The sequence below is a fragment of the Tauraco erythrolophus genome, chromosome 10 (genome assembly GCF_009769465.1).
Source record: "Tauraco erythrolophus isolate bTauEry1 chromosome 10, bTauEry1.pri, whole genome shotgun sequence".
Taxonomy (NCBI): domain Eukaryota; kingdom Metazoa; phylum Chordata; class Aves; order Musophagiformes; family Musophagidae; genus Tauraco; species Tauraco erythrolophus.
The window spans coordinates 14295875-14308556 of record NC_141474.1 but is presented as its reverse complement, the minus strand read 5'-3'; the positions used below and the strand labels follow the sequence as shown (position 1 = coordinate 14308556).

Below are 12682 nucleotides of genomic sequence, written 5' to 3'. Positions count from 1 at the left end.
TTAAAGCTCATGCCAATTATAACTGGTTCAATCATACTGTTCAACTTCAATTATAACTTGTTGACTACTACTTATTTTAAAGCAAAGTTCTTTGCAACAGTATACGGTTCACCTGAAATACTATTTTAAACTGCAAAAAGCACATTGTTAGCTAGCCAGAAGTAAGTCTACATAGTAAGACCGTATTTCTTGTTTTATTTTATAGAATGGGTTTTTTTAATCATATGGGTATGTCAAGTCATTCCAATTTAGAGACGCTTTTGTACCTGAAGTAGTCAAAAAGTGACAGCTCACCTTAAAAGTTCCCAGAACATTTAAAAGAAAGCAATATATCATTTTCATTGCTTTGTTTTCAAAATGTAAGGGTTTAATCCTTACGAGCCATATTGCTATGAAATTTTTTTGAATCCTGACTAAAGCTTTAACACAAAATTGAAAACTGACATAAATTCAGCAGCTTATGGCATAGCAACCAGAGAAAAACTGCATGAGGTTTTTACTTTTCAGAAGGCTGTAAAACAAACCACAGTTTTCATTTGCATACAAGTTACAGAAAATCAGGTTTTACAGTAAGTGTTTGATGAAGTATAAATGCAATGCCTCTGTTAACGTTAACATAAAAATTCTCAACTCAATATGCTTTCAACAATACTAAGATATACAATCTATTTCAAAACTAATGATTTTCTCATCATGTTTAATAAGATAAGCCTATTCCTTTGGCTAGGTTCCATGATAGCAAGTGCTAAAGACTGTTCTTTAACGTGACTGTTTTTACAGCTCCAGAGCTCCACCTGAGCTTAGTTCCCTTAAGTACCTCACAACTCAGAAGAACCAAAAACCTTTCCACAAGGAATTTTCAATGCAGGTTGTCTACCGATAGCTATAGTTAGAGATAACATATTTGCAATAATCTTTTTTCTAAAACAAAACAAATGGATGTATATGAAGCACTAAAGATATGTTTCTTTACCTGTAAGAAAATTTTAGCAGTTTCACGTATCATTAGAAAACAAAACGTAACAATATAACAGAACAGTATTGTCAAGATATATCCCAGAAGAATATACTCAAAGACAATCTTTTGAACTAAAAGCAGAGGTTACGTGAAGAGTGTGGCAGGTTTTGGTTTAGGTGGTAGAACTAGTTGATTGAGTGTATGAGAAGGTTCCAGAACACACTATTTTCACTGTAAGATTACTGTTTTCGTTAATAATAAATCGTTTCTTGAAGACCTCAAGAGAGATTTACTTGCATAGAAATTGATGACAGATTTAGAAGGTGCCATTGTGGACAATTACTAGATTGATATCTGTTTAGAATCACCAGATTATTTGACAGTATTTTATTTAATAGATATGGTTAAATATACCTGCATTGTTTAATAAAGAAATTACTGCAATGTGTTTAATAAGCCTGGATCAACATAAATACTGTTTTTATATATATACACACATGTGTATACATACAAATAGCAGTGTACACAAGGCTGCCAAACTGTTCATAGAAAATGATGTATTAAAACATGTGCACACAACCTGCCTCAAAACCTAAGCTGTCCTAAAAGAGACACTTGCAATTACTATAGTTCCATGTGTATGCCCAGCAGTTTATTTATATTAAAACAAAACCCTTCTGTGATTCAGCAGCAACACAGCATACAAGAAATGCTAACTCCACAGTTCACAAGCCTGTCAGAACCTTTGCCCTCCTGCCTTTCAGCTTCCATACTTGTATCATTTAGCTCAGCAACTCTCTCTGATTACCTTTCCTTCTGAATTTATCGAGACTGTGTAAGCCTACACACAAAAAAAACACAGCAGGTTTTTAAAGCAGTTTCTGTGAAATCAGACTTATTTAAACAGAGGCAAAAAATATTTCAAAGAATCACAGTTGCTTAATCAAGCATTTTTTCCCCCAAAGAGAATTCAAAGACCCTGCAGGAAGATAGCGCAGCCAAGCATTTTTTCTTGCTGTTGACCTGGCTAGTCAAGATCATCTCCATAGCAATCAGCAACCAAACATTACAACATAACGAGGTCAGAAAGGTTTTCCTGTAAAGCAGAATTTTACCTCCAATTTTCTCAGCAAATGGTTATCTGATTAAATACTTCAGCTTTTCAGAACAGAAGTATTTACTTGTTTTAAATTCAGTCAGCGTAAATTTACAACACTAAAATGTTAGTCTGCCATTAGCACATTTCAAACCAGTATCCTTCTCCTTCCCCACCTGTCCCCCAAGACAGGAGAGGGGAAAGCAGAAAACTGCCTCCACGTCTAATTCCTCTCCCAAAACAGAAATAGGTACAGCTGAAAAACCTGGAGGGGAAGTTTGTGGGGTTGGTTTGTTTTAATGAGATCTTATACTCTCATTTCTCCTGTTCCTGTTTACAGAAGTTTTAAACTTAAAAGTCTAAAGTCTTAAATTCTTTTCGAGACACCATATCCACACAAAAACTATCATGCTTTGTGAATAATTTTTTTTTTGTGCCATGCTTCTTTTGAAGACACTTTTCGTAAGAAAAGTACAGGAAGTGCATACCCAACCAAATATATAACAAACCATGCCAGAAGTCATCTGGGCTTAAGCACTGTGATTACCTCAGGGTCCTAAAAGTGTTGCAGTATGGCAACAGCAGCCATCCCACAGCAGAGGCTGAATTTCCAGAGAATGATAATCCACAGCACCTTTTACTTTCTGTGAGCAGCCAACTCCTGCTGTTGGTCACGGGGCATGGTTACTCTTAACACAAGGGTACGCAAGCAGCAGGTTGCCCAACAGGACTCCTTCTCCATATTGTTAGTCCGGTTGGCACTTGCCATGTGTGAAACACTGATCACAGGCTGCCTATGTGTCCCCCTGATGCCATGTGAGAATTACCATACTTTCACTGCCGCAGTTGCTCGTTGCATCAAAGCCTTACTGGCAGGTAAGTCATAGGTCATAAACTTCTGTCTTACACACACTAGTTCAGGCCTCAGGAATCCTCTCAGGAACACTTGTGAAGGACAGATAACAGAAGGTCAGGGTAGAAGGGTCAAAACTGTGAATCCATAATTCTCAACTAGTGAAGCTGAGCAGTAGTCTTTTGTAGCTAGGCCTACAGTGCATCAGATGCATGCTTCAACCCTGGGATTTGGTCTACAAGCCACTTACCCACTGCAGATAGCATCTAAATTAGGATAGAGTCTGGTATATATTTTAACTATTAGAAGAGCTAAGCTTACATTAGCAGGTACTAGCCTACCTCAGGGGCAGTGCCAATCAGTCAGAGTGGAACCCATTAATGTGCAAGTTTCTATACCACTCTGGAGGTATTCCAAGCTTTAGCTGTTTGATTTCAGGTATTCCTTTCAAGTGGTTGCACTATCAGGTTACGCTTCTCTATTATGTGCTAGTAGTTTAAATTAACCTACTTGGAATTAGCCTCTGGTAAGGCAGCAGCAACAAACAGCACCTCCTTCCAGCTGAGACTGCAGCTGATCTACACGCTGTTTCTCTGTCCTGCTCCTGACCATCTGTACTCTTCACCTAGCAATGCAAGTGTGTTTTTTTTCAAAAAAAAATAAAAGTTTTAAAAAATATTAAAATGACATCACAGTTTGCTAAATCAACCTTGCAGATGTCAGAGTTACTAATTCAGTTTGGCTCCCTTGTGTATTTTTTCCATTATAATACACAATCTTGATATCCTCATGATTACGAGCCATTTATGAAAAGCAGTTTGTCTCATTCAATGCAGATCGTCTTAAAACAAGACTAGAGACAGTAGACATGTTCCTACTTAATACTAAATCATTAAAAAAACCCAGCACAAGTCCTGAGGTATTTATTAGTTGTGTTCTTATTTTCTGAGTGAAACTCTTGCTACCTAAGGTCCAGCTTGAAGGTGTTCTGGTTCAACTAAAAAAATGTGATACATAAGACTGTATTTAGCTCCCAAATTGATCACAGTCTCAATTTGAATCTGTGAAAACCAGAAGTAATCTCTCTAGTTCTCACAGGCACAGTGAAAGTGAGAATAGTAGGTTTATTATTGGTCCTTCTCTGGAGTAACTGCTTCACAGAGCAAGTTATTCTCCACAGTCTTTAATAACTCAAATATAATTTCACAAACAGAAGAATTAAGGTAAAAAAAAGTACATTCCTAGTGAGTGAGCATCATCGGTTATGTGTTTGAATGAGATGGTGGCACCGGAAAACAGGGTGATAACACATTTAACCATTTAGTGATAACACAGAAATGGCAAATCCAGTGTTTTCCCCAATATGAACACAGGCATTCAAAATTAGAAATACGAGAGTTTAATTTTTTATAAGTATTTTTCTGTATTAAGAAGCAATGTAAGTTTTACTAGAAGTACTTTTTTACAAAAAGGTTATAGCAACACTACAAACCCCTCAATTTGCAGAGCCTCCTTTTAAGACTACCTGACTTTAAGCCCCAGCATGCCTCTGGAAGTAACAGATAGCATGAACCAACCTGCATAACCATCTCATTTGTGCAGCAAACATTAGTCCCAAAACATATGTCATTTTTGATAGAGGAATCCTCTTAACAGTGGACAATGTTATCTCATCTGTTGTCCCATTTTCTCCTTCTATCAATAACAGGTCTAATGTTTTAGAATATAAATATTTTAAATTTTAACACTTAGTGAAGGGTCTCCTTGCTATTTGTACACAAGTGATATTAATTTGTATTTTGGAATCATAGAATGGCATAGGCTGGAAGGGACCTTAGAGATCATCTAATCCAACCTCCCTGTCATGGACGGGGATGCCTCTCAACTAGATGAGGCTACTCAAGGCTTAAAACATGTTTCGTTTCCTGCAGTTGATAATCTTCTACACATGCTGCAAATTGCTTTTTCGTAGGCGTTTGGTGACAAGGTTGTATCTACAGCTATATGCTCAGTGTACTGGATCTGGCTGGGATGGAGTTTGGTTTTCTCCATAGCAGCCTGCATGATGCTGTGGTTTAGATTTGTGACAAACTGTGTTGATAATACGTCAATTCTTTAGCTATTGCCAAACAGTGCTTGCAGAGCATCAAGGCTTTTCATTTCTCACTCTGCCCCCACAGAAAATAGGTTGGGGTGGACAAGATGCCAGGAGGTGACAGCCAGGACAGCTGACTCGAACTGACCAGATGGATATTCCATATCATACAACATCACACTCAGCAATAAAACTGAGGAGCAGTCTTTCTAAATTAGCAGTTGCTCAGACTGGACAGTCATTGGTCTGTTGGTGGGTGGTGGTGAGTGATTGTCTTTGCATCACTTGTTTTGTTACCCTGTTGTCTCTTCCCACTTCCTATTGGCCTACTTAAACTGTCTTTATTTCAATCCACAAGTTTTTCTTTGTTTTGCTCTTCCAATTCCCTCCCCTGTCCCACCCTGAGGTTGCAGTGGGAGTAAGCAAGCAGCTGCCAGGTGTTTAGTTTCTAGCCAGAGTCAACCTGCATCAGGCTTGTGGTTTTATGACAAGACAGTGTTTTTAGAACAAAACTCAGTCACAGTCATCTTCAGAATTAACTGCTGCATTTACAGATTCTAGACAACTTTATAAAGAAAGGACTAACACTTTGCAGTCCAAAGAAAAAGCTACTGTGGTATTCAAAGAAGATACCAAAATTTTCTCTCTAGTGAAGAGCAACTCAAAATTGTCTTGAATCAACAATCATTATATGGAAGCAAGAAAGCTTCTATGAATCAATTGATAGGGAGTGACAATTCTACAAGATAGAAAAAGGAACTATTTTTATATGTGTAAAAACACATTTCCATAACACTTGTTGGAAGCAATGTTTTATTAAATTGAATGAGATTTAGAAATCTTAACTTTTCCACCAAGTGAGATTGAGTTTAAACAGTGTGATTTCAGGGCCCATGTTTTGTTCTCATTCACAGTGTGGGGTTCTTTGTTCGCTTGGGTATTTTTAATTTTTTTTTTTTTTTTTCAGTTATTCATACTAGCATATCTACTTTGTTAGCTGCAAATCTATGAAATATCCAGAGAGTTTTCTATTACTGTTGTCTTGAAACTGTAAGGTTATGAAAAAAGGTGAACACATCCTTCAGTGCCTCACCTGTTAAGCAACAATGACAGTATATTCCTTTTTTCCATTCTTCAGAGGCAAAAGAATTCAGCACAAAGAATAACCTTAAAGCTTAGTAGATCTAGGTAATGAGCATCTAACAACCACTTTCAAACTGGATAATAAATTTTAGTTGAATATCAAAACACAAAAATACAGGAATACTGTTTTATAAACAAAGCTTACCTTTAATTTCTTATTTAGTTTACAGCAGTATCTGTATAACATTGCCAAATTTAAAGGTCCAAAATCTCCATAGAAACTGGGAGAAAAAGAAGAAAAAAAATATGTTATTTATACAAAAGAGCTAAGCAAATGTCAACATGCATGTTGCTGACAGTTAAAAGTGGCAAATCAGTAACTTCTGAGGGATACTGAGTAGCCAATATATATGATGCAACAGATAAGCCTTTTATTGATTGATTTAAGAGGACAACAGTAAAAATTAACTTGAAAGCATTTGCAGCTTCAGTTTAAGATGCTCCAGTAACTACCTTTTCATTATACACATACACTAAAGAACTTTCTTCATCCCATGATACCCAGGCCAAAACTACTGAGTGAAGCACTTCAAGGCATGATCTACTTCCCTTTAAGCCATGCCAATATCATCTCAGATAAAGGTCCTGCAACCGCTCAAGATGAGAATATATCATTAGATACTAAGAAGAATAAGATAAATAAAATTTCTTATGAGTAGTAAAATTTATTTAATAATATCCAGTCTTGATCTCTGAAATTTAAGCTTATTTCTTTTTATCCTACCCTACACTATTCCAGACATTATATATCTACACTTCACATTTAATTATGTTAATTATGTTTCCCTTTGTGCCCCCAACCCTCTTGTCTCTAGGATGTTCTTCCAACTTATTACTTATTTCATATCTTCTGATTTTTCTTGTTTCTCTCCTCTAGATCCTTCTTACACATTCATATTACCTTTGAAGCAGCAATCACTGTTCTTAGGATTAAGAGCTAGTAGCAGTAGTCTGCACATGAAAATTATTGAAAACAAACATTGCACAGAGCTCTTTCTGGCTGACCCTTCATACAGGCACCTTTACAAGTAATAGCAGCTTTTGTGCAAGCAACTTCTTGCAAGCAACCCTCCCACATTGGGCAAAATTGCTCAAAATTCAAGCTGCAAGCTCTAATATTTTTCCTTTTTGGGCATAGTCTTTATCTTGATGGTCTATGCAAATTTGTTGATGCATACATTATAAATTACAGTGAGAATGGACTATTAAACTGTTTTAATCTGCTCTGTCTTAAGTCTTTTGATAATAGACAAGAAGTGTCCTGTGTCTTTTAACAAACAAAACAGGCCATCAACACCTGAATTTGGGGAATGATGAAAACAGTAACTATGTTCTATGTTCTAGTTTTCTGGAGTTTGAAGGATACTGAAATCAGATGACAGAATAGGTGATAGTACCTTTCAAGCTTTCTCCCTCACAGCAGAGTTTATTTTTCAGGAAAATAATTATGTTGGAACATAATTAAGAAGAAAACTTACTTTGAGGGCAGTCAAACACTGGGAAAAGACTGCTCAGAGAAGCTGTGGAGTCACAACCCACTTGCACAAGGCTCTGAGCAACCCACTCTTGTTGACCTTGCTTTGAGCCTGGGGGTGGATTAGACCATCTCCAGAGATGCCTGCCAGCTTCAGCCATTCTGCTATTCTGAGTGGACACAACAACGAGGTAGGAGCGCCCTACCTTTTTGGTCCTTATAACTTTACTAATACCTTTCTCTCCACATTCTCTCAAACAAGAAAGCCAAGCCCAGTGCAAAAAGACAATCATAGTCATCTTGATTACTGTCTAGGATGAGTAGCCTGCCTGCTGCACCAATGTTATTTCAATATCATCTACTTAACACTTACGTTGTTATTTGATACTGTGAAGATTCAGTTCAACATTTCAGTACAAAATATTATCACATAATGCGTAACTTACAGAAGCTCGTGAGCTGGGCCAAAGACTAAGCTGTCCGACTCTTAGGACCTTATTTGTAGGTTGCACAGAAGTTAACTAACTCAAGGTAAAATTGCATTGGCAGTAAAGCAGAGTTTAACTTTACAATTCCTCATCTTTTCTTAGATAAATCTGCCAGACATGGTCAACAGTTATAGATATTTTTAAAACAAAACCCTCCACGCAGTTTTATACAGTTAGAGTTGAAACAACAACAAAAAAATTGTTCTAGGAAGGACAAGTATGCGTTATGACAAATAAGAAGTTAAAACTGGAGCTCTAACACCACTAGAGTGAATGGAGGTTCTAGAAAAGCTATATAGGCAGCGTACTGACATCTCTTCCCATTCTGCTGCACTAACACCTTCTCTAAACCAAAAAGCCAACCCTATCTTGTTCCATAACCTTTATTCTTTCACTTAAACATGTATTGGAAGAGTAGAATTTAGGATTTTAAGATTGTTTTGTGAAAAATAATTTTAAAAGTATTGTAAAAGCACAGAACATGATAGTTACTATAATACAGAATACTTTTTTAAACCAGTATGAGCAAAGTAGCTTTGACCAGCTCAAAGAGATAACTGCATACACAGTTCACCTAAAGCACTGAATGATTACAAGCATGCTTTAGGATAGTAAGTTTTTATTACTATTAATTTGATAGAAGCACATCAATATGAAGTCATATATATCCATTTCTACTTTTCCACATGATTAAACTCAAACAGAAGTATAAGAAAAGCATATTAAAATGAATTTACAGATCAATTTATCCACAATATAGAAATTACTATTTTGGTGGGGATAAGGATAGAACACATTTGAGTCTATCCATGAAGTAATTATACTTCTACAAAATAAAGCTATTAAGATTCTCTCAGCCATCAAGCTAAAGATGTCACTATCTTAGCCTGATTATTTCTCCATCATTTATTACCCTTAAGTATCCTGCACTTCTCTTAATGCAGGAGGAGGCAAGTATCAGTGTTTAAGACTCTGCTACTACCACTGTTTGTCTATCTTGCAGAAACAAGACATTTCTCAGAATCCAAACACAACCACAAAGGAAAGGCGCTTTTGATCACTGTTGCACCAATATTATTACCCTTACACCAAACACCAGCAATTCCCAAGTTATTTACATAACATCATGCAGGCAATATAAACCAGCCTTTGGCTTCATTGATGAAACATTGTGGTACACTTGTGAGGGAGAAAGGTTATTTGTTACATGTACAATTTTAACTTTCTCTACTTAGTACCTCTAAATCGGAATAAGCTTGAATGTCCTTTTTTTTAATGGGGCTAAGTAAAACAAGTGCTTTGCAAACCTCCAAATCAGAGTTCTCTGGAAGATAACGCAAGGCTCTGTATTGAAGTCTGAACTCCAATCTACAAAATCCTTCTTCAATTTATATCCTTAGAACTAAACACAGTTTCTAACATGTTTAAACATAAGGGTTTAATCTTATGCACCCTCATTGCTTTTTGTATAACAGGTCATTTTTGTACTTCAATTAGAGACACTTGATCCTGACTCACCCAGAGGATTTTCTTCTGAAGAACAGAGTTTTGACATAGAGTTAAATGTAAGTGGAAGATGGAAAACAAGAGCTATGTGAAATGGGGAAGAAATGACATACCACGTCATCATCCGAATAAAGAATTTTATCTGGCAAAAGTTGAAGATAAAAAGCATAAAAGAAATCAAATCTTATTGTATGATAATCACTGATAAGAATCTACCCAGCATCATTTTACTTCCATCTCTTTTAGAGGTAATAGACTTTCTTTATATCTGGATGTTTTAATAAGTATTTATACACAACAAGAAATCAGGACGCCTCTGAAGCTTAAGCCAGTTAAGACAGAGTCACGTATAAAGGAGGTGGGAACCAGATACGAGGAACAGAAGTCAAGTATGGTATTAATCTACATTTAATTGTATTTTGTTTTAATCAACTACTTACATGATAGCTTAAATTATTCTTCCCCCTCATCTCATGGAAACTTGCTATCTGTATTCTTCTCAAACTACGAAGTAGCAAAACCGCAGAATATAATAGATGAATATTTAAATACTCTACTTCAAAAATACTATCATAATGCTACCTGGAAGCAGTAGCATAGGTTTCTTGTATCTGTATTCTCCTTAGAATAGACTCCGAGAACCACTCCTTCCTATCAGTTCCTATAGGAAAATATCTGAAGTATTTGCTGTATTGTATCATGGGAATGGCCATCCATCTAGAAAGGTCAGCCATAAAGAGCTCTAAAAGTAGTCTAGTCCACAACTCTAGGACAGCAACTCAAGTTGTTTCTGACTGCAGTTCCATAGGATGCCACGTGAAGGTGCAGTGAGTCAGCTCAAGCCTTGGATGGACACCTCTTCTGAATGCTAGTCACTTTTTACTAGGCATTTGAACATCACTGACCTTTGTACAGCAGAAGAATGATAAACAGCTTCTGTATCTTGAACTATTGGATAGAGCCTGGCTATAGTCCATGAAGGAATACTATAGCCTTACAGAATTTGAAATGAATTGATAACCTCCATATTAACATCATAGTCAATCTATTTATGGCCAAGGTATCAAGTGATATTTCAAAGATAAATTGCACTACTTATACCTTATCCTAGAAGCCTGATACTTTTTCCCCACAGAGGAATACACCAGAGTAATAGTTTTATACTGCCATTTGCTTACAATTTTGTGATACAGCAACAGAGGTACAGATGAAAGGATAGGAGATCCCTATCTGAAAAGTTATTTCAAGATTCTTTTCTTCATGACAGATCAGTATAAGTTCAGTGGTTATTGCTACACTGAACAAGAGGGTATGCATTCATTCTTACCAGGCTGTAGAAATTTCTGATAGTTTGAATATGGTCCAAAGCCTAATTACATATTGGGGAAAAAAAAAAATAGGACAGATCCACCAAGGAAGTTCTAACAACGTAATAATGCTCAGAGGGGATGACGTTATTTGCACAGCAGCTTCCTCAGTTACTGGTTTAGTAACTTTTAAACAGAGGCACAGTTAACATTGCAATAATTTTCTGGAGTATGTACACCAGAACTGTACTACAACTACTCCTTTATGTAGGAAACTTGCCTTCTTGGATACTATCAACCATATAAAGTTATTTTTCTGCCAAAACAGGGAGTATCCCAAGTCTGCAATTACTCAAACCAAAAGATCAACCACAAGAACTTCAGGAACTAGCAAAAATATAGCTTCCTAACTGCAAAACTACACTAATTTTTCAGCATTTTTACAAAGATCCAGCTTACTACTAAAATTAAGCAATGAGACTGAGTTAGAATACGAAAAACATTCTCCACTTGCTTTTCTCACTTTCCTAGGTTGGATCACTGGAACATTCAGGTCACTGCACTGCAAGGCCCTTGCTGCACATGCTCTGAACCTAACCATTAAGCAGTACAAGAACCAGCTACTGTAGAAGTGGCCAACTCGCTGCTACTACAGATAAACGCTCCAAATCATAAGCTGAACACAATTTACACGGAACAAAGTTTCTGGATGAAAGCCAAGAGGATCAATCCACACATTCATTACAGCCTAACTGCTGGTCAGGAAATCTTACCTATTCAGTCTTCTTTCTCCAACTCCTGTTTCCTAGAGTGTGTTCCTTCCTCCTACTTCTCAAGCACATGAACAAAAGTGGGATGCTCAACAGCACTGCCTCCCTGCTCTAGCCCTGCCAGTTCAGTAACACGTGAATTGTAGGGCTTTATCCGGGCTGAGACACAATCCCTAACACTTAATACCTACTTAGAGATTACACACTTCTGAATAGACAAAGGATGATACAGCAAACATAACCCTAGAAACTAGCTATCACCTCACTTGCATCTGAGGGCAGGAATAATGCAGAGGCTCTGGATTATGCAAAACACCAGGTACTCACTCCATTTGCCCTTGAATGTTCCAAACCCTCCTCAATATCCTGATTCTTCAAAATCCAGCAAGAACTCATAGATTGAAAATATATAATTAAGTAGCTATTCAGATACATGCATTTTTGTTACAATGCTCCTTGACATCAGAAAAGTATCAGTGAAGAGGTTCTCCCACCAAAAAGTTTCCCTAGAGAAGAATATTCAGATCATGTTAAAACCTACTCTCCATGGAAAAAAGCCATCTTAACAGAGGCCAAGTTTCTCACAAGGAGTTTTCTATATCAAGCTACACTCCTGTCCAATAGAAATCCGGAGCTTAGAAAACAGATCTGTTTTATCCTGGTACCTATTTACCAAAAAAAAAAATTCCTCAATACTTTCAACAATTGCTTTTATCTTTTCCATACAAAGTGAAGATAGATATGGTAAAGGAACATGTAGGTATAAAATTTATGAAACTGCTGGACTGAAGAGAACACCACAGGTGTTAAAGGAAAGCCCCTTACCAGTTTCAAACACAATTATGTCAGTAGTTTGTATCTGAAGGAAAAGTTAACATTCTCAGATCTTCTGATTCTCTTGTTTGCAGTGAATTCAAAGTCTCTCATTTTGAGATAGTAAATAAAGCTGGAGTACTATTCCTAATACTCATCATAAGAATTAGACATATAAA

At 36.7% G+C, this 12682-nt stretch overlaps 1 protein-coding gene across 1 annotated transcript in view; it reads right to left on the bottom strand.

The window, feature by feature from the left end:
- Positions 1 to 12682, bottom strand: part of CDC14A (cell division cycle 14A) — a 62062-nt gene that overhangs the window by 43568 nt on the left and 5812 nt on the right. The window contains 1 exon segment of the mRNA XM_086617399.1: positions 6291 to 6366. Within this exon segment, the coding sequence (XP_086473525.1) occupies positions 6291 to 6332 (42 nt within the window). The 5' untranslated portion in view covers positions 6333 to 6366.